We start from the raw sequence: 15,104 nt of genomic DNA on the forward strand, positions 1-15,104 counted from the left end.
ATGTAAAATAAATACCTTGTTAATGTCTGGTCTCTTATTTTTCTTTTCATGCAGACATTGACTGGCAACAGAGTACATAGTTTCAATGGAAGTGGAATCAATGTCATTCATCTTCCTATCAATATAATCTTCAATTGTCTTTTCTTCATCTTCGATTTCTTCTTTAATATCTAGCTTTAAGACAAATGTTAAAACTTTAAAAGTTTCAAATAAAAGGGAAACAAATCAGATAAATTTATAAATGTATTTATAAATAAATATAAATTATATTTATATTATAATTAGCTTATATTATCAATCATATTATAAAAGAATACATTTTAATTATATAATCTGTATCATAATAACATTTACTCTTAGTTTACTATCTACTGTTGTAACCGTATTAGGAATCGAAGACATCTAGGAGAAACTCTATTTACTTACTTCCTTATACGAGTACATACATACATACCTCCCTCCCTCCTGAAAACTTTCAGCCATCTGCCTTGTTGATTTTTGTATTTATGTGACTGAGCTCAATGCTCTCAGGTACTCCAGCAGTACTTCCTAGGCTGACAGCACAAGGAGGTCTGCTTCTTTGCTGTGCTCCTGATAATGCAATTCCAGCGTCTGAATGCAGACCCCCACTCCCTGCACAGGCACACGTCTCCATGGCTACTCACATTATTGAATCAAAGAGAAAGCGGGAGGCAGAAAGCAGGGGCAGGGCCACGATGAAAAGATAATCAATAGGGAGAGAGGTGGAGGACTAGCACCGTGTAGTGGGTTGAGCAGTGGCCCCACCAACAGCTATATCAAGGTCCTGATCCCCAACCTGTGAAAGTGACGGTATTTGGAGAAAAGGTCTCTGCAGATGGAATTAGGTTAAGCATTGTGAGATGAGATCATCCTGGATTACCCAGGTGGGCCCTAAATCCAATGACAAGCATCCGTATAAGAGACAGGAAAACAAAAAACAGACACAAAGGAGAAGACAGTGTGATCACAGAGGCAGAAATTGGAGGGATGTGGGTACAAGTCAAGGAATGTCAACAGCCACTGGACGCTGGAAGAGGCAAGGGAAGATTCTCCCCTAGAGTCTTCAGAGCAAACGCAGCCCTGAGAAAACTTTCATTTCAGACCTCTGGCTTCCAGAACTGTGAGAGAATAAATTTGTCATTTAAAGCCCTATTTTGTGGTTATTTTTTCTCTCCTATATTTTTAATCTACACGCTTGCTCTGTATAACCCAATCAACACACAAAACTTTATGCATGCCTGTACAGAATGGCTCAAAAACTGTAACTTCAGCCCAGGCTTCTTTCCTGACCTCCGAGAACCAATGGGACAGAGGATTTTATTTCTTTGATGACGGCAAAACTTCACTATGTGCTACTGTAAAATATTATGACAATACTAACTTTTCACAATATTATGTTTTATAAATATACCTTAATGTGAAATATTACATAGCATGTAATATTCATTACTATATATCCAGGAACCCATGGGAAGCTTTATAATATATAGTTTTATAAGGGACACTTGCAGCAATATTGTAACATACAGATATTATAGTTATGGTTTTTCTTAAAAGTATGACACCCAGCCTTTGAGCAAATATATTATACCTTTTGACTTTCTAATTCTCATTCTGGGGAAATAATCTGGTGTACACATGTTGTCTGAATTTGTCACACTGGTTTGTCCCATTAGAACACAAACTAGAATAAAGTCAGTGTAGTTATTTAACGAATTTTAAGAAAAACTTGTAATTGTAGGGGTATTTCTGTAAGGCTTTAATTTTATAAGAAAACCCTCTAAGTTCTTAAAACTTACTATATAGGAAAAAAAAGGCATGGCATAATTTTCCTATAGTTTTAGCATTCAGTTAGTCTATTTATATAACTGTCAATGAATGCCTAATATAACACACAAGTAAATTTTTCTACGATAACTTTATTGCAAAAATACTCCATAATAGAAATGGATAGAGACTTTTATTAGCAATTCTGTTCTGATACAAATTTCAAAGGAAGCAATGTTGTTTTTTCTCTCTGAGCTGAAAAGGCTGTTAGTAATCACCATGAAAGCAACAAGATAGAAATATATTAGAGGAGGCCTCAGAAACCATATAGCTCTCTTCTGATTTTAGCCACAAGGAAACTAGAACACAGAGTATATAAGTGTCCTCTCCAAGCTTCACAAATATTTCATGGCAGAGCTGAGATTAGAAATACTTGATGCTCTTTCCATATGCCACTATGTAATCACCAACAGAAAGATTGCCAATTGAAAATGACAAATCTAGATGCCAAATTTACCCACATAAATTTAGATTATAAATGCAAAGAGAAAAGGACTGGAAAAAACCAAAATCTTTCAATTACCAATAACTGAGGTTCACGGTGTTCATCCACAGCTGGAAGTCCAGTTATTATTTCTAGTAAAACCTAAGAAGAAAATAAAAGGAGAAAGTAAAAATTAATAGAAGACAACATATAGAAACTAGAAGGAAGGTGGCCCTTGATTATGAAATCTGATGAACTATTTCCACACACTGCACTACGCCTTTTAGGCATGAAAGCGGAAAGAACGTGAGCTGTGGTCATCTCTCCACTCTTTCTTCCCGGACACCTCAGATCCCACCCATCCCCACAAGCAGTTCTTTTCTACTGGCAACTTACTAGAACAATCAGCCCCCTTTAACACATGTTCTGGACACCCCTTTGCCTGTCTTGCACAGGATTTTTCCCAAGAATAATTCTCTCTGGCTCTTAGGAGAATATTATTTTCTAAACCTCAGGCATATCCTAGAACACTGTGCCTTAACTTCACAATACTATGAACGTAAATATCCACAAATGAAACACATATGAATAAATAAGATAAAGAAGCACCCAATTTCTCCAACCCCTCCCACCCATTCCTCATACCATCGTAAAAGTTATTAGGAACAGACTGGTTGATCAGAAAATGTCAAAGCATATTTCCTTCAAAAAATGTTTCATTTTAAAAACAGGACACTAAAGGGCATCCTGTATGACAAGTTATTGTATGCACTAATTTCAGCTTCATACTAATTCATGTGGGCAAAAAATCATTTCTTGCAGTAATTTCAGAAATCAATTTAAAAGTTTTACAAATTTGGAGTAGTTTTTATAACTCTCTCATTTAACTAGAGGTTAAAGTGAACAATTTAAATCTTTACAGAAGAGAGCTAAGTAATACAGGTGTATTCAAAATATTCTATTTCAATTTCACTAGTACAGCCAGAATGATTATTGTCACTTAATTATAAACATATAGTTTATATGTACAGTTATATAAATATATATGAAACTTACCACACCAAAGCTGTAGATGTCAGATTTCGATGTTATTTCTCCTCGCAAAGCTTCAGGTGCCATATAAGCTGTTGTTCCCACAATCCTGCTAGTCATAACTGTTTGGGCAAACTTCTCAGAAGCCCGTGCAAGCCCAAAGTCAGATATTTTGGCTGTAAAGTCTTCATCCAGTAAGATATTTGCACTGAAAAAAAGTTTTTCTTTTCAAGCAAATCAAATAGTCCCGAGGTAGGTGTATGAATGTTTGTATGTATAGAGTATCCCATTTTATAATACACATCATAAAAGCCTGAAATTTGTGTAAATAAATCTGAATTTTGGATTAAAGCTAAAGAGAAATAAAATTGTCTTCTTTTCCTTTCTGTTTCTCGAGGGAAAATCTGAGGAGAATAAAAGTGAAATAAAACTGTTGACATTAGTGAGGGATACTGTTGTTATTTCACAAATAATGTATTACAAAGTAACTTCCCTCAAAGTGTCCTACAGCACCCTTCTTCATTTCTTCCCTAAAATTGCTCAATTCATTTAAAAACAAATTTCCAACCAACGTATCTCAATTATTTATTTCATTTCTTGAGGGGGTATTATCTGAAATCTTTTGGAGAAGAAAGAACATGGCTAAAAGATCTATTCATTTTATGCATTTGCTTATACACTCATACTTTCATTCAACAAAACTTTACTGAGGACCCCCAATGTGTTATAGTATTTAAGCTCAGGGCTGGTTACAGGGCAATCTTTGAATCTTGTCTGTGACGAAGGTATAAGAATAATTTTTAAAAATCCCGTAAGTATTCCTGATGGTGATATTACGTACAAAATGCTGAGAGAACAACCATATGTCCAGAGGAACTGCAGGAAATTCCAAGGAGAAGGTGAAAAGCGTGCATAGGATTATTAGAAATTGAGGTTAAATGAAGGAAAGAAAGGCATTTCAGGCAAATGGAGCCACATGAACACAGTGATGAAAACATAAAAACATAACGCTCAATTCGAAGAAACTGGTGTCAATGGAACATGAGGAGAATTTGAACTTTATCCTGTGAGCAACAGGGTACCAGCTAAAGGTTTCATAGTAGGGAACTGATGTTATCAGACTTGATTTTTAGGACCACAACCTGGCAGTACAGTAGTGCACAGATGAGAACTGGGACGGACTGGTTAAAGGATGACCAGAAAAGTTTGTAATAAAGCAAACAAGAGCTCATGAGGGTGTAAATAAAGGCTGGGGAGAAAAAGGAGGTGCACATTTTGAGGCACACTCAATAGAACTCTGTAATTTGTATGATAATGGAGAATGAGAAAGTCTTTAGCTTGGGAGACAGGATGAATACTGACTTCATTTGATTAGGAAAGAAGTACAGAAGGAAGAATTTGGGTTGGAAGAGAAATGAGTTTGATTTCTGACATGTTGACTTAGGGGCTGCTGTGGGACATCCTGTGGGGTGATTTGGTCTGTAGACACTGAAAATATAGGATTGGAGGCTAATGATACAGATCTGAGAGTCACCCACATAGAGGGTGAAGTCAGCAAAAATACGTAGGATGAACAGAAGAGACAAAGAGGTAAGACCATGCCAACTGGAATACACCAATGTGTAATGGATGGGAGATGGTGTCTTTTCTCTCATCTAAGGCCATCCCCTCTGCTTGGACTTTCTATATTCTCAGGAACCTTGCTCTATAAATTATCTCACTTCTCTCTTCTGTTCTATCACCTCCCTCTTCCCATAGACATAAAAACATGCTTTAGTCTCTGCCATCTTAAAAAAAAGTTTCCTGAATGACATACTGATTTCCAGATTTCTCTCTTCATGGGCTAAAGGTCTTATCAGACTGTCTATACTCACCTCTCAGTTCTCCCACTCAAATACAGCCTGAATCCTGACCCAATTACTACATGGAAGCAGGTCTCCATAAAGTCACTAATGACCTTCATGGCACTAATCAAATGCCTCACGTAAAAATTTTTTTTTTAAATGTCTTATTTTTCAATTCTCATCCTGACTTCTAAAGAAGCAATTGATGTTTTTGACTAGTCCTTCTTGGGAAACTCTCTTTCCTTGTTCTCTGGGGGTACCACACTCTCCTGGTTTTCAGCTTACTTGCATACTTTCTTAGATTCCTTTTCAGACTCATTCTCTTCTACTTGGCCATTAAGTCTTAAAGTTCCTCAGGACTAAATCTTGGGACATTTCCTAGTCTAGATCTACCCTAAAGTGAAGATAACCATGTGATAGGTCTTCAATTAACACCTATATGCAAGTAATACACAAACTTATACCTTCAGCTCAGACTTCTTTCAGCTCCAACATGTACATCACACTAACATCTCTACTCACATCTATATCTTAAAGGAACCTGTAACACAACATGTACGAAAGAGAACTCACATTTTCTACCCCCAATCTGGTCCTCTTTCAGTGCTTTCTCTGTAAGTGAATCATGCCACAATCATTCCAGAATGCAGTTCTGGAAGCCATAAATCCTGGTGTCACTCCTGATATGTCACTCTTGCTGACCCCCCTGCGGCCAAGAATCAGCAAGTCTTGTCATCTTAATCTCTCAAATCTGTTCACGTCTCTTCCTATAATCTGTTCACGTCTCCTCCTATGAACTGCTAGCACCAAGCCTTCTGTGATAGGCTCCAAGCTACTCCTTCTTACAAACTGTGCTCTACACTCAAGTCAAAGTGATCTTCTCAAAACTTAAATATGATGCCACATTCTGACTTACAATTTTTCAATGGCATTTGATTATACCTGTGATAAAATTAATGTCCTTATCTTGGTCTATTAGGGCCTACATGGCTTAGCTCTCTGCCTACTTCTATCATTTTATCTTACATCAATCACTCCTTTAATTTCCACACTTCAGTCATTTATTTCACTTCCTGTAATTCATCACGCTCCTGCGTTCCCTTTCAACACTGGTCTCACAAACGTGGTTCATTCTTCCTAAAATGCTCTTTCCCCATCTTCTATGGCTGCCCTCAAATTGTGTCTACTTATTTCCTGTTCATTCTTTGGATCTCAGCTTAAATATCATTTCCTCAAGGAACTCTTCTTTATACTAATACTATAGACTATATACTAAAGTTCTATTATTATTTTATGATTTTTGGATTGCTGTCGGATGCTACAAATGCTACTTTTGCTAAATATAGCATCTACAGTAACTATCATACAGTAGGTGCTCAATATCTGTTAACTAAATAAACACATAACAAGAAAGATAACTGAAATGCACCCATGGAGGATAAAAGTGATTCAGAAAATAAGAAGGAAAATAATCTTGACATGGCAAAAGTTGTCAAGAAGAACAGAATAACATACTTTTCTTTTTTAAAAGGCAATTTGGATGAGTACTGGAAATAGGTCACTGGGTTTGAAATAAGGGAGGTTATAAAGATCCTTAGTGGGAACAGCTTTCATGGAGTGCTCCAGGTTAAGATGAGTGTGTGAATAGTGAATAGAAAGAGTGACAGAAAATTATTCAAGACAGTTTTCTGAAAGCTTTTTAAAGGTAGCATTTACCTTTTAATATCCCTATGAATATGATGGTTTTCATGTAAATAACTGAGGCCATTAGCTGCACCCTGAGCAATCTTGCATCTCATGCACCAAGAGAGTGGTGGAGTATCATCCTTATGGAGTAAGAAACAAGCCAATTTAAAAAAAAGAGGAGGATAAAAAAAGTCTATGAAAAAATATAACAGAACATTTTTTTAGAACTACTGGCAATTATATCACATTGCTAAGAATGTACAACTACCACTTTTTAAGTTGTTAAAAAATAATCTCTAAATAAGATTAAATGGGGGTTAGTATTTCCTATTGAACAATAAAAATATATAAGGGCATCTTCAAAGTCTAGTCTTGACTGATATTTTTACATTTTAGATTATCACCTGACAGAAAGTCAATTCCAGCTGTTTACATATCAACCGAAGTTTTCACAGACCAGGAAAAATATTCAGATTAATACAGTTTAAATGATCCTGTCACAAAATAAATATCAGTATTCCAACAAAGAAACATAAAGCCAAACAATCTGATGAACAAACACCTTACCAAGCAAGACAGTCTGTCTAGCAATGAACCATTGGGCATGTAAACGTACACTAAGCAGAGGTCATCTCCATCACTTGAGAAACCAAGTAGTTCTACCAAGTTTTCATGTTGACACCTGTGACAAATAATTTTCCACTCAAAATTATTATGATGCGTACATATATTTAGCTGTAGGTTATAAGTTATTCAATTTAGAGCTTTAAAAGAAAAAAAGAGCAAGAAATAATTATATGCTATATATCACTGAAATGATACATTTTCGAACATCTTTATAAATGTTTATTATAACTGCTTATAATTTTCTGAAAACAGTTCTCCTTTCAGTCAATATTAATCAACATCAGAAGCAAAACCACTTTTGATTTTATAGTAAAAGCTCAATAATTCAGATCACTGGTACTTGTAATTGTTTTGTTAAGAACTAGGCTGATGTTTACCTTTGTTTCGTATAATTTTCAATAACAGCACAAACAAGATTTTAAGAAGTGTGTTGAAATTTGTATGACAATCCTTTCAAGAATTCTCTAACACATCCAAAGCACTGATTTACAGACATCTGATTTTTAATTACACTTAATTTATACATTTTTGATCTTTAATCATATCTGATTATTTATAACCTAATCTGAGTTTCTTTATATACTTGAGAGTAATAAAACTAAATAGGGCTGAAGTATAACAAAACTGCAGGCATCTGTGGCACAGTAGAAAGAAATGTGGGCTCAGAGTCCTAAGTTTAAAGTCCAGCTCTGCCACCTCCTGGAACTGTGACCTTTCACAACTTAACAGGCTCACTGAGCGTCAGCAACTTTACCTGGTAAATGTGGATAATAATACGTATTATGTAACATGAATGCTGTGAGAATTAAATGAGCAAATATATATGAGAGCCCAGAAATATTTTATGAAGTGCAAATTAAAACAGTAAGTGTTCCATTTTCCACCAAATTGGCACATTTAAAAAATGAGTAGATAACATTTGCTGAGTTTATACTAACAAGGCACTGCAGTAAGTGATTTATCTGCTTTGTTTTTTTTAACCCTTATAATAACAATGAAGTATTTCATTATTAAAATCATTACCCCATTTTACAGATGAGAAAATTAACGAATTGACAGTTAAGAAACTTGGCCAAGGTCATTCTGCTAGTAAGGTCCAGAGATTGGTACTTATTAAAAAATAGCTATAATATTTAATAGTGGTGAGGTAGCAGTGAAGTCTGAAATTGTCATAAATTTCTGGTAGAAGTATAAATTATCATAACTTATCTACAAAGCCACTTGGACAAATACTTAGAAAGTCTTTAAAGATTTCATGCATTTTGAACCAGTAATTCTTCTAGGACTGTCTCCTGATGAAATAAGCAGATTTGCATTTAAAGATTTATGTACAAAGAGATTTAAAGGAGCTTTAATTTGTGATACTGAATATTAGAAACAAACCTAGAAGGGTAATGGTTAAATAAAATACAACCCTATATATGCTAGAATATTATACAATAATTAAATGTTTTTAAATTATTTTTAATGACGTGGGGAAAATGCTACACACTCATCATGAAGCAAGTACATCAAAATACTAGCAGTGGTTATCTCTGAGTGATATATTTAAGAGATGACTTTTAGTATTTAAAAATATTTTGCTGTATTTTCCAGATTATCTACTTTGAACAAGTCACTTTTAGCACTGGAGAGTGAGCACAGGCGTAGGAAGAACGAATCCTGAACGAAAGACTTTTTATTGTTTTCAATGTGCATTATTTTACTGTGAATGAATGAATTCTAGTCTACTCTTTCTTTCTTAAAGCTAAGCAACTGGAATTGCTGATTTACAGCAATGGGTCCAATGAGAATAAACTGGTAAATCCCATTAAGGATTTAGATTTGGAGTCAGACAGATCTGGATTTGGAACCCATATATTTATTGTTTATGTGGCCTTGGGCAAAGTTTTTAATATTTCTAAATCTCAGTGGAAAAAAATGTAGGGGGGGGGGTGGCCATAACAATTGTTGGTTAATACATTGCAACTTCTGGTCTATTGTACATACTCAAGTATCAATCACTATAATTATTAGAATAAATTTCCTAATTCATTTCTCCTTCTGTTCCTGATGATATCCAACCATTTTCAAACATACTCAGTCAATGTCTTCTACACATTCTTGCATATAACATTTCCCTGGTTTATGGTGTTAACTTGTATCAAAGGGACTTATACAAATATATACTATTTGTGTACACATACACACACACACAGACACATTTACACATACATACACACACACACACACACATATATATATTATGTCTGCAATTTATCTCTTGTGAATTTTGGGAGCAGAAAACATGATAATGGAAGATAGTTGAAATTCCATGTAATTTTGCCATGATTTAGAATAAAGACTGCTGTTTAATCTATACACAAGTGAGTGAGTATATGCAGCCATAAAATTGTAGACTCAAAGTTCTTTCAAGTTCTCTACACTATTTTAATGTATATATTTGAAAATATCACTAGTTCATGGTATACTCTGGGTAAGAAACAGGTCCTTACTCCTTGTCCTGCTCTTTTCCACAGTACTGCACTGCCAAATTAACTTACTTGGCCATTACTTTTATTTCTTGATCAAACTGTTGTTTCAGTTCTTCACTACTAATGTCAACCATCTGAAAAAATAAAATAATATACAATATAATGCAATATAATAACCCCGTCTCCTAAAGCTAAAAGGGGCATGAGAGATTATCAGGCCAATCCTGCTTTCTTTAAAATAGTAAGGCAGTCTTCCCAATTTATGGAACTGAGAACTAGAAATATTAGTGACTCGCTCAAGGTCTCATGGCTGGTTGGTGGAAGGAAGAAAACCTTATAAACCATGTAACTACATAAATCTTACTGAGTCATTGTGGGAACAAAATTAAATAATACAAGACTTCACTGCATAAATATTCTGAAAAAAAAATTGGTGTAACAGAAAACATAAGCAAATTTCAAGGCAAAAAAAGAAAAACAAGACCCGCAAAAGTAATTGCAACTTTTACGACAAAGGGTGACTATCTTTATCATGTAACTATGTACTGTATTGATATTTTTAGAATATAATAATGATTTAAAATATAATAAATCAATAAGTAAATGGTAAGCATTCTAATAGAAATGGGAGCGAAGGGTGTAGATAAGAATTTAAAAAATTTTTTCTTATAGTATATATTCTAAACTTTATTTTTAAATGAGAAAAGTAATATAAGAAAATTATTTTTATAAAATTTTCTTAGAATCTTACCATTTTAATATTGATTATGCATGAACCACTGTGTAGAGTTTGGCTTCTCTATTTTGTGAATCTCCCCAAATTATAGGTATAATCGTATGTAGGTGTATACAACTACATTTTTTTTATAGGAACAGCGTCCATAGCTTTCAACAAAGTTTTAAATGTTAAGAACTGCCAGCTCAATATGATGTTTATTTACAGAGAATACACACTGAAATAATATATTTCCTAAAGATTAATTTAAAGTATATTACATAAGCACACTAGGAAGCAGCTCTTCCTCTAATTCTTTCTCGTCCTGATCAGATCACTTACTGCTGCAAGCTTCTTCACGGCGACAGTCCTGCTGTTCACGTAGCCTTTATACACAACTCCAAATCCTCCCTCTCCCATTTTGTTACCACCGAGAGAAACAGGTCGTTCATCAAAGTTATTTGTGACATCCTTCAATTCATAAAATGAAAAACTGTAAAAACCTATCGTGTCAATAGAATAAGGAAAAAAAGTGCTTCAATAAAAAAATTGGTTTTAATAACTTCAGTATTTTCTCAATTTGGATATTTCATATATATGCAAATATTTACAATTTTACACACAATTAGGAATGATGGGAGAGAGTAAAACCATTTTCTAAAATACAAATTTTAAGCTTTATCTTGAGAATTCTGTTTGGTGGTCTTCCACCAAAAACTCTAGTCACTTGTTTTCTTTATAAAATGACCCTTTCAAGTTAGGTAAATATTTACTTTTTTTTTTATAGCTTCTGTGGTTGTTCATATGTCCTATTGCCTCTACTCACTTATAACACTGACTAATACAATGAAGATGGTGCTTAATACATTAGGGGGAGAAAAGACCACAAAAGAGCTATTAACAGAGTGCACAAACAAAAGGAGAGATTTACTTTAAAGCAGTGATGGTCTTAATGACAAGTCCACTTGTGGAAAGCACTGCAAATCTTACTTACGTGTATCACTAAACTCTAAGCTTCTATTGTTTGGACTTGAGGAGTCCGGTGGCATATTGTTTTGTTTGGGATTCTCATCAGTTATCACAGATGTCCTGTCTTTGCCATAGAGTGGCATCTGTTTCTGCTGAACTGTTACGGTGACTTTAGAAGGCAGAGTATTAACAGTTTGGGGAACAGCATCTAACAAATGAAATAAGATACAAGTTGTCATTCCATAAGAAAAAGTGTCTGTGACAAAGTTAAATTAGGAACTTGGTTCATGTAACATCATTCCAGTTTCTACAGTTAGCTCCACATTTTCACAGTAAGAATTTGCAAATTTTGATAATGATGGATAAGGCAATGTTTCCAAAAAGTGGTCCATAAGCCTCCTGCAACAGAAGCACTGAATTACTTGCTTAAAAACCTAAACCTTGAACCTAATTCAAGAATTCTGATAAAAGAGGTCTGGAGTAGAGCCGGGGAAGCTACATGTTTAACAAGAACTCCAGGAGATTCTTATGCCCTCTGAAGGGTGACTACCTCTGGCATCAATGGCATCAAAGGGAGAAAGGTAGCTTATGAGGAAGGCAGCTAGACACTAACTCACTGGAACACAATGCAAGGAATTCACGATCACAGAGCTCCATCAAGGTGGAAGTTGAGGGTGAAAAAAGAGCAAGAGCTTTTCCTCATTGTTCTAAACTTCCTACTGGCACAAAACTACCTGACTTTAATGGTGGGATCAGACTCAATCCTGAAGCCTCCATTTCCTTAGCAGCAAGTCTGCAGTGTCTGGGGTGCTTGCTAAAGAGTTGGGAAGGGCTGAAAGAATGAAAAGCAGTCTTAAATGCAAGGTTCATCTACTGTGAGAAAAAAGTAAGAGTTAGGAGAAATGTTCCTATTTCTGCTGCTTGTCTTTCCACCCTAATTACTGATACCGGAGACATGCTCAGTTTACCTGGTAGCAAAAGACTTGCAGGGGCAAAAAACTCATTTTGGACCAAAAGATCCACAAGATCACCAACCGTGCAATTTGTGGTGCCCCAGTCAAACAGTAATTCACATGTGGGACTTTTTCCAGCTTGAAGTAATGCTTCAAATCTCCTTAAAGTAAGTAAAAGAGAAACAAGATTAGCATGTAAACAGAGTTAATATGTAAATGGGAATTATCCTCCCCTTCCCCACACCGCAGGCCCCCCACCCCCATCTAGCCCACAGCACTTCCTACAAAACAGCAAAAGTATCAGCAGGAATTACAGAGAACAGGAAAGATAGGGCGAAGGAAAAAAGACGCTGAAGGTGATGATAAGTTGACAGACACTGTGTACTTACAGTGGGCTACAGGATGTACACACGTGAACTCCTTTAATTCTCAAAAACACTATGAATATCACACTAATTTACTAAAGAGAAAGTGTGAGAGGTAAAGTAAGCAGCCCACAGCTGCACAGTCAATAAACTGTATACAAATGGAGATTCAAATTCAGAAGGGTGTCACGCTCCGCCTATGAAACGATATTACTTCCCTACATGACGTACTAACTCTGTTAAGCCACGTGATTTTTTAATAAACCAGCCTGCTTAATGAAAAAGAATATATATGAACTTGGAGAATTATTCCTAGGATCTTAACCATATTTCAGTTAAGTTGAGGGAAAAACGCAGATCAGTTTTTCATTCAAAAGTTCTTTAATAATTAGTTTTGAAAGTAATATTTAAAAACCTGAACAACTTAGCTTTCCTGTTTTTCCTGAAAATTTTTTTACATCAAAAAATTTCAAACCTACAGAAAAGCTGAAAGAATACTACCATGAACAACCATCTACTCCTCATTTAGATTCACCAAATGACAAATGGATAGCATTTTGCCGTGTCTGTGCTCTCACCCTGTCCCTGTCCCTCTCCATCTGTGTCTGTGTGCTCACTTTCAAGAGTGTAGGCCAGATGCCTTGCAGAATTCTCACGGTCTAGATTTGTCTGACTATTCTCTCACTATTAAATTCAGGTGAAAAACTGTCAGTAAGAACACTACATAGGTGACAGTGTGTCCTTTGCACTGCATCACATCTGGAGGCACATAATGGCAGTTTGCATCATTTTTGATGACACCAGTTTGATTACTTGGTTCGGGAAGCATACTTCAGGTTTTTTCTCTATAAAACAACCTTTCCCCTTTGTGATTCACCAATAACCTGTGGATAATACTTTGCAATCATGTGTGTATCTTGTTCATCAACACCCTTTCGCCTTGTGGTTTTAGCACTCACGGATGAGCCCTCCATGAATCACTCACTGGTAGTTGTAAATTGATAACTTTTTAGTTCTATCATTCCTTCAATAATTATTTGCTGCCATTATTCTGTAAAGAAGAGTCTTCTCTCCTCACCACCACTCCCTCAACTATACTCTCAAAGTTTTTAATAGTTAATATCAACAAACTGTCTATAAAAATGGCTTTCAAGCTTTAAACTTAAGCTTCCGCCAAGTAATTGAAGATGCTCATCCTTCACGTGAGAAAACATTTCTTGGAAGGATTAGTATGGGAACTAAGCTTTCAGATTTTTTCAGGCTAATGCTGAAAATCACAAATAAATTTCTTTTCCCCTTGCTTCCAAAGACAGATTTTGACTTAGGTTTGGGCTGGAATAACTGACAAAAATAAATCTTGTATTTATATCTTAGACTGAATCAAGCAGAGACAAACAGAAAGCACAGACATTATCTGAAGATAATGTTGAAAAATCGTGGCTAAGAACTAAGTCTATTCATAGATGTGCACATGTACAAGCAACTTTAAAATGTCAATTTGAAGAATTCCCAAAATACACTGTTAAAGTGAATTACAGACTCACACACTTAGAAGTTTAGGCTCCAGACTTTTACTAGAGATTCTTAAAGTATTCTTATGTTACTTCAATCTGGAAATGACAAATATGAGCCAGAGTGAACTGTGCTTGGCTTGCCAAACAGAGATTTAAAGTCGGAATCTTGATTTTAACCTCAAAAACTTATTTGCAAGATCACAATATTGACCTAGCTGAAACAGTGGAGAATGAAGCAAAAATTGCCAAAAAAAAAAAAAAAAGGAGAGGGATTCCTTACCATTATCTCCCTTAGTGAGGGGTTTATTTTCTGAACTGCAACATTAGACAGTATTTGTAACTATTATTCATTCCAGATTGTGATGTAAGAATTTAAAAAGAAAAAGAATTTTATATGTTACCTTATGTGAAACTGATTGTACCTATCATCACCAGATGGTTTTTTAATAGCTACCGCTAACTTCTTCCATCCTTCTTGAGGATCAATAAAATCTGACAGTGTTCTAATTAGTCCAAGATTGAGGCAGCGCACATATGTTGATGCTGTTATGGGTTTGTTCATCTTTTATTCCTAAAATATGGAAAATTCTCATTAAAATTTTACAGTAGTTTTAGCGATGACATCTGTAAGCTTTGCTCTCACATATGAAATG

General features: G+C 35.2%; 1 protein-coding gene across 14 annotated transcripts in view; it reads right to left on the reverse strand.

Moving 5' to 3' along the window:
- Window positions 1-15,104, reverse strand: part of IRAK4 (interleukin 1 receptor associated kinase 4) — a 28,852-nt gene that overhangs the window by 1,851 nt on the left and 11,897 nt on the right. For 6 of the 14 annotated variants that reach the window (XM_057703449.1, XM_057703444.1, XM_057703446.1 and 3 more), the window contains exons 3-12: window positions 14,853-15,022; window positions 12,588-12,733; window positions 11,645-11,827; window positions 10,993-11,153; window positions 10,005-10,069; window positions 7,402-7,516; window positions 6,865-6,974; window positions 3,329-3,512; window positions 2,372-2,434; window positions 16-174 (exon numbers count right to left, since the gene is read on the reverse strand). In XM_057703449.1, the coding sequence (XP_057559432.1) occupies window positions 16-174; window positions 2,372-2,434; window positions 3,329-3,512; window positions 6,865-6,974; window positions 7,402-7,516; window positions 10,005-10,069; window positions 10,993-11,153; window positions 11,645-11,827; window positions 12,588-12,733; window positions 14,853-15,013 (1,347 nt within the window). In that variant the 5' untranslated portion in view covers window positions 15,014-15,022. Of the gene's footprint in view, window positions 1-15; window positions 175-2,371; window positions 2,435-3,328; window positions 3,513-6,864; window positions 6,975-7,401; window positions 7,517-10,004; window positions 10,070-10,992; window positions 11,154-11,644; window positions 11,828-12,587; window positions 12,734-14,852; window positions 15,023-15,104 lie in introns of those variants that run through there. The other 8 variants (XM_057703452.1, XM_057703453.1, XM_057703454.1 and 5 more) reach the window with 5 other exon arrangements.

Source organism: Hippopotamus amphibius, chromosome 12 (genome assembly GCF_030028045.1).
Source record: "Hippopotamus amphibius kiboko isolate mHipAmp2 chromosome 12, mHipAmp2.hap2, whole genome shotgun sequence".
NCBI lineage: Eukaryota > Metazoa > Chordata > Mammalia > Artiodactyla > Hippopotamidae > Hippopotamus > Hippopotamus amphibius.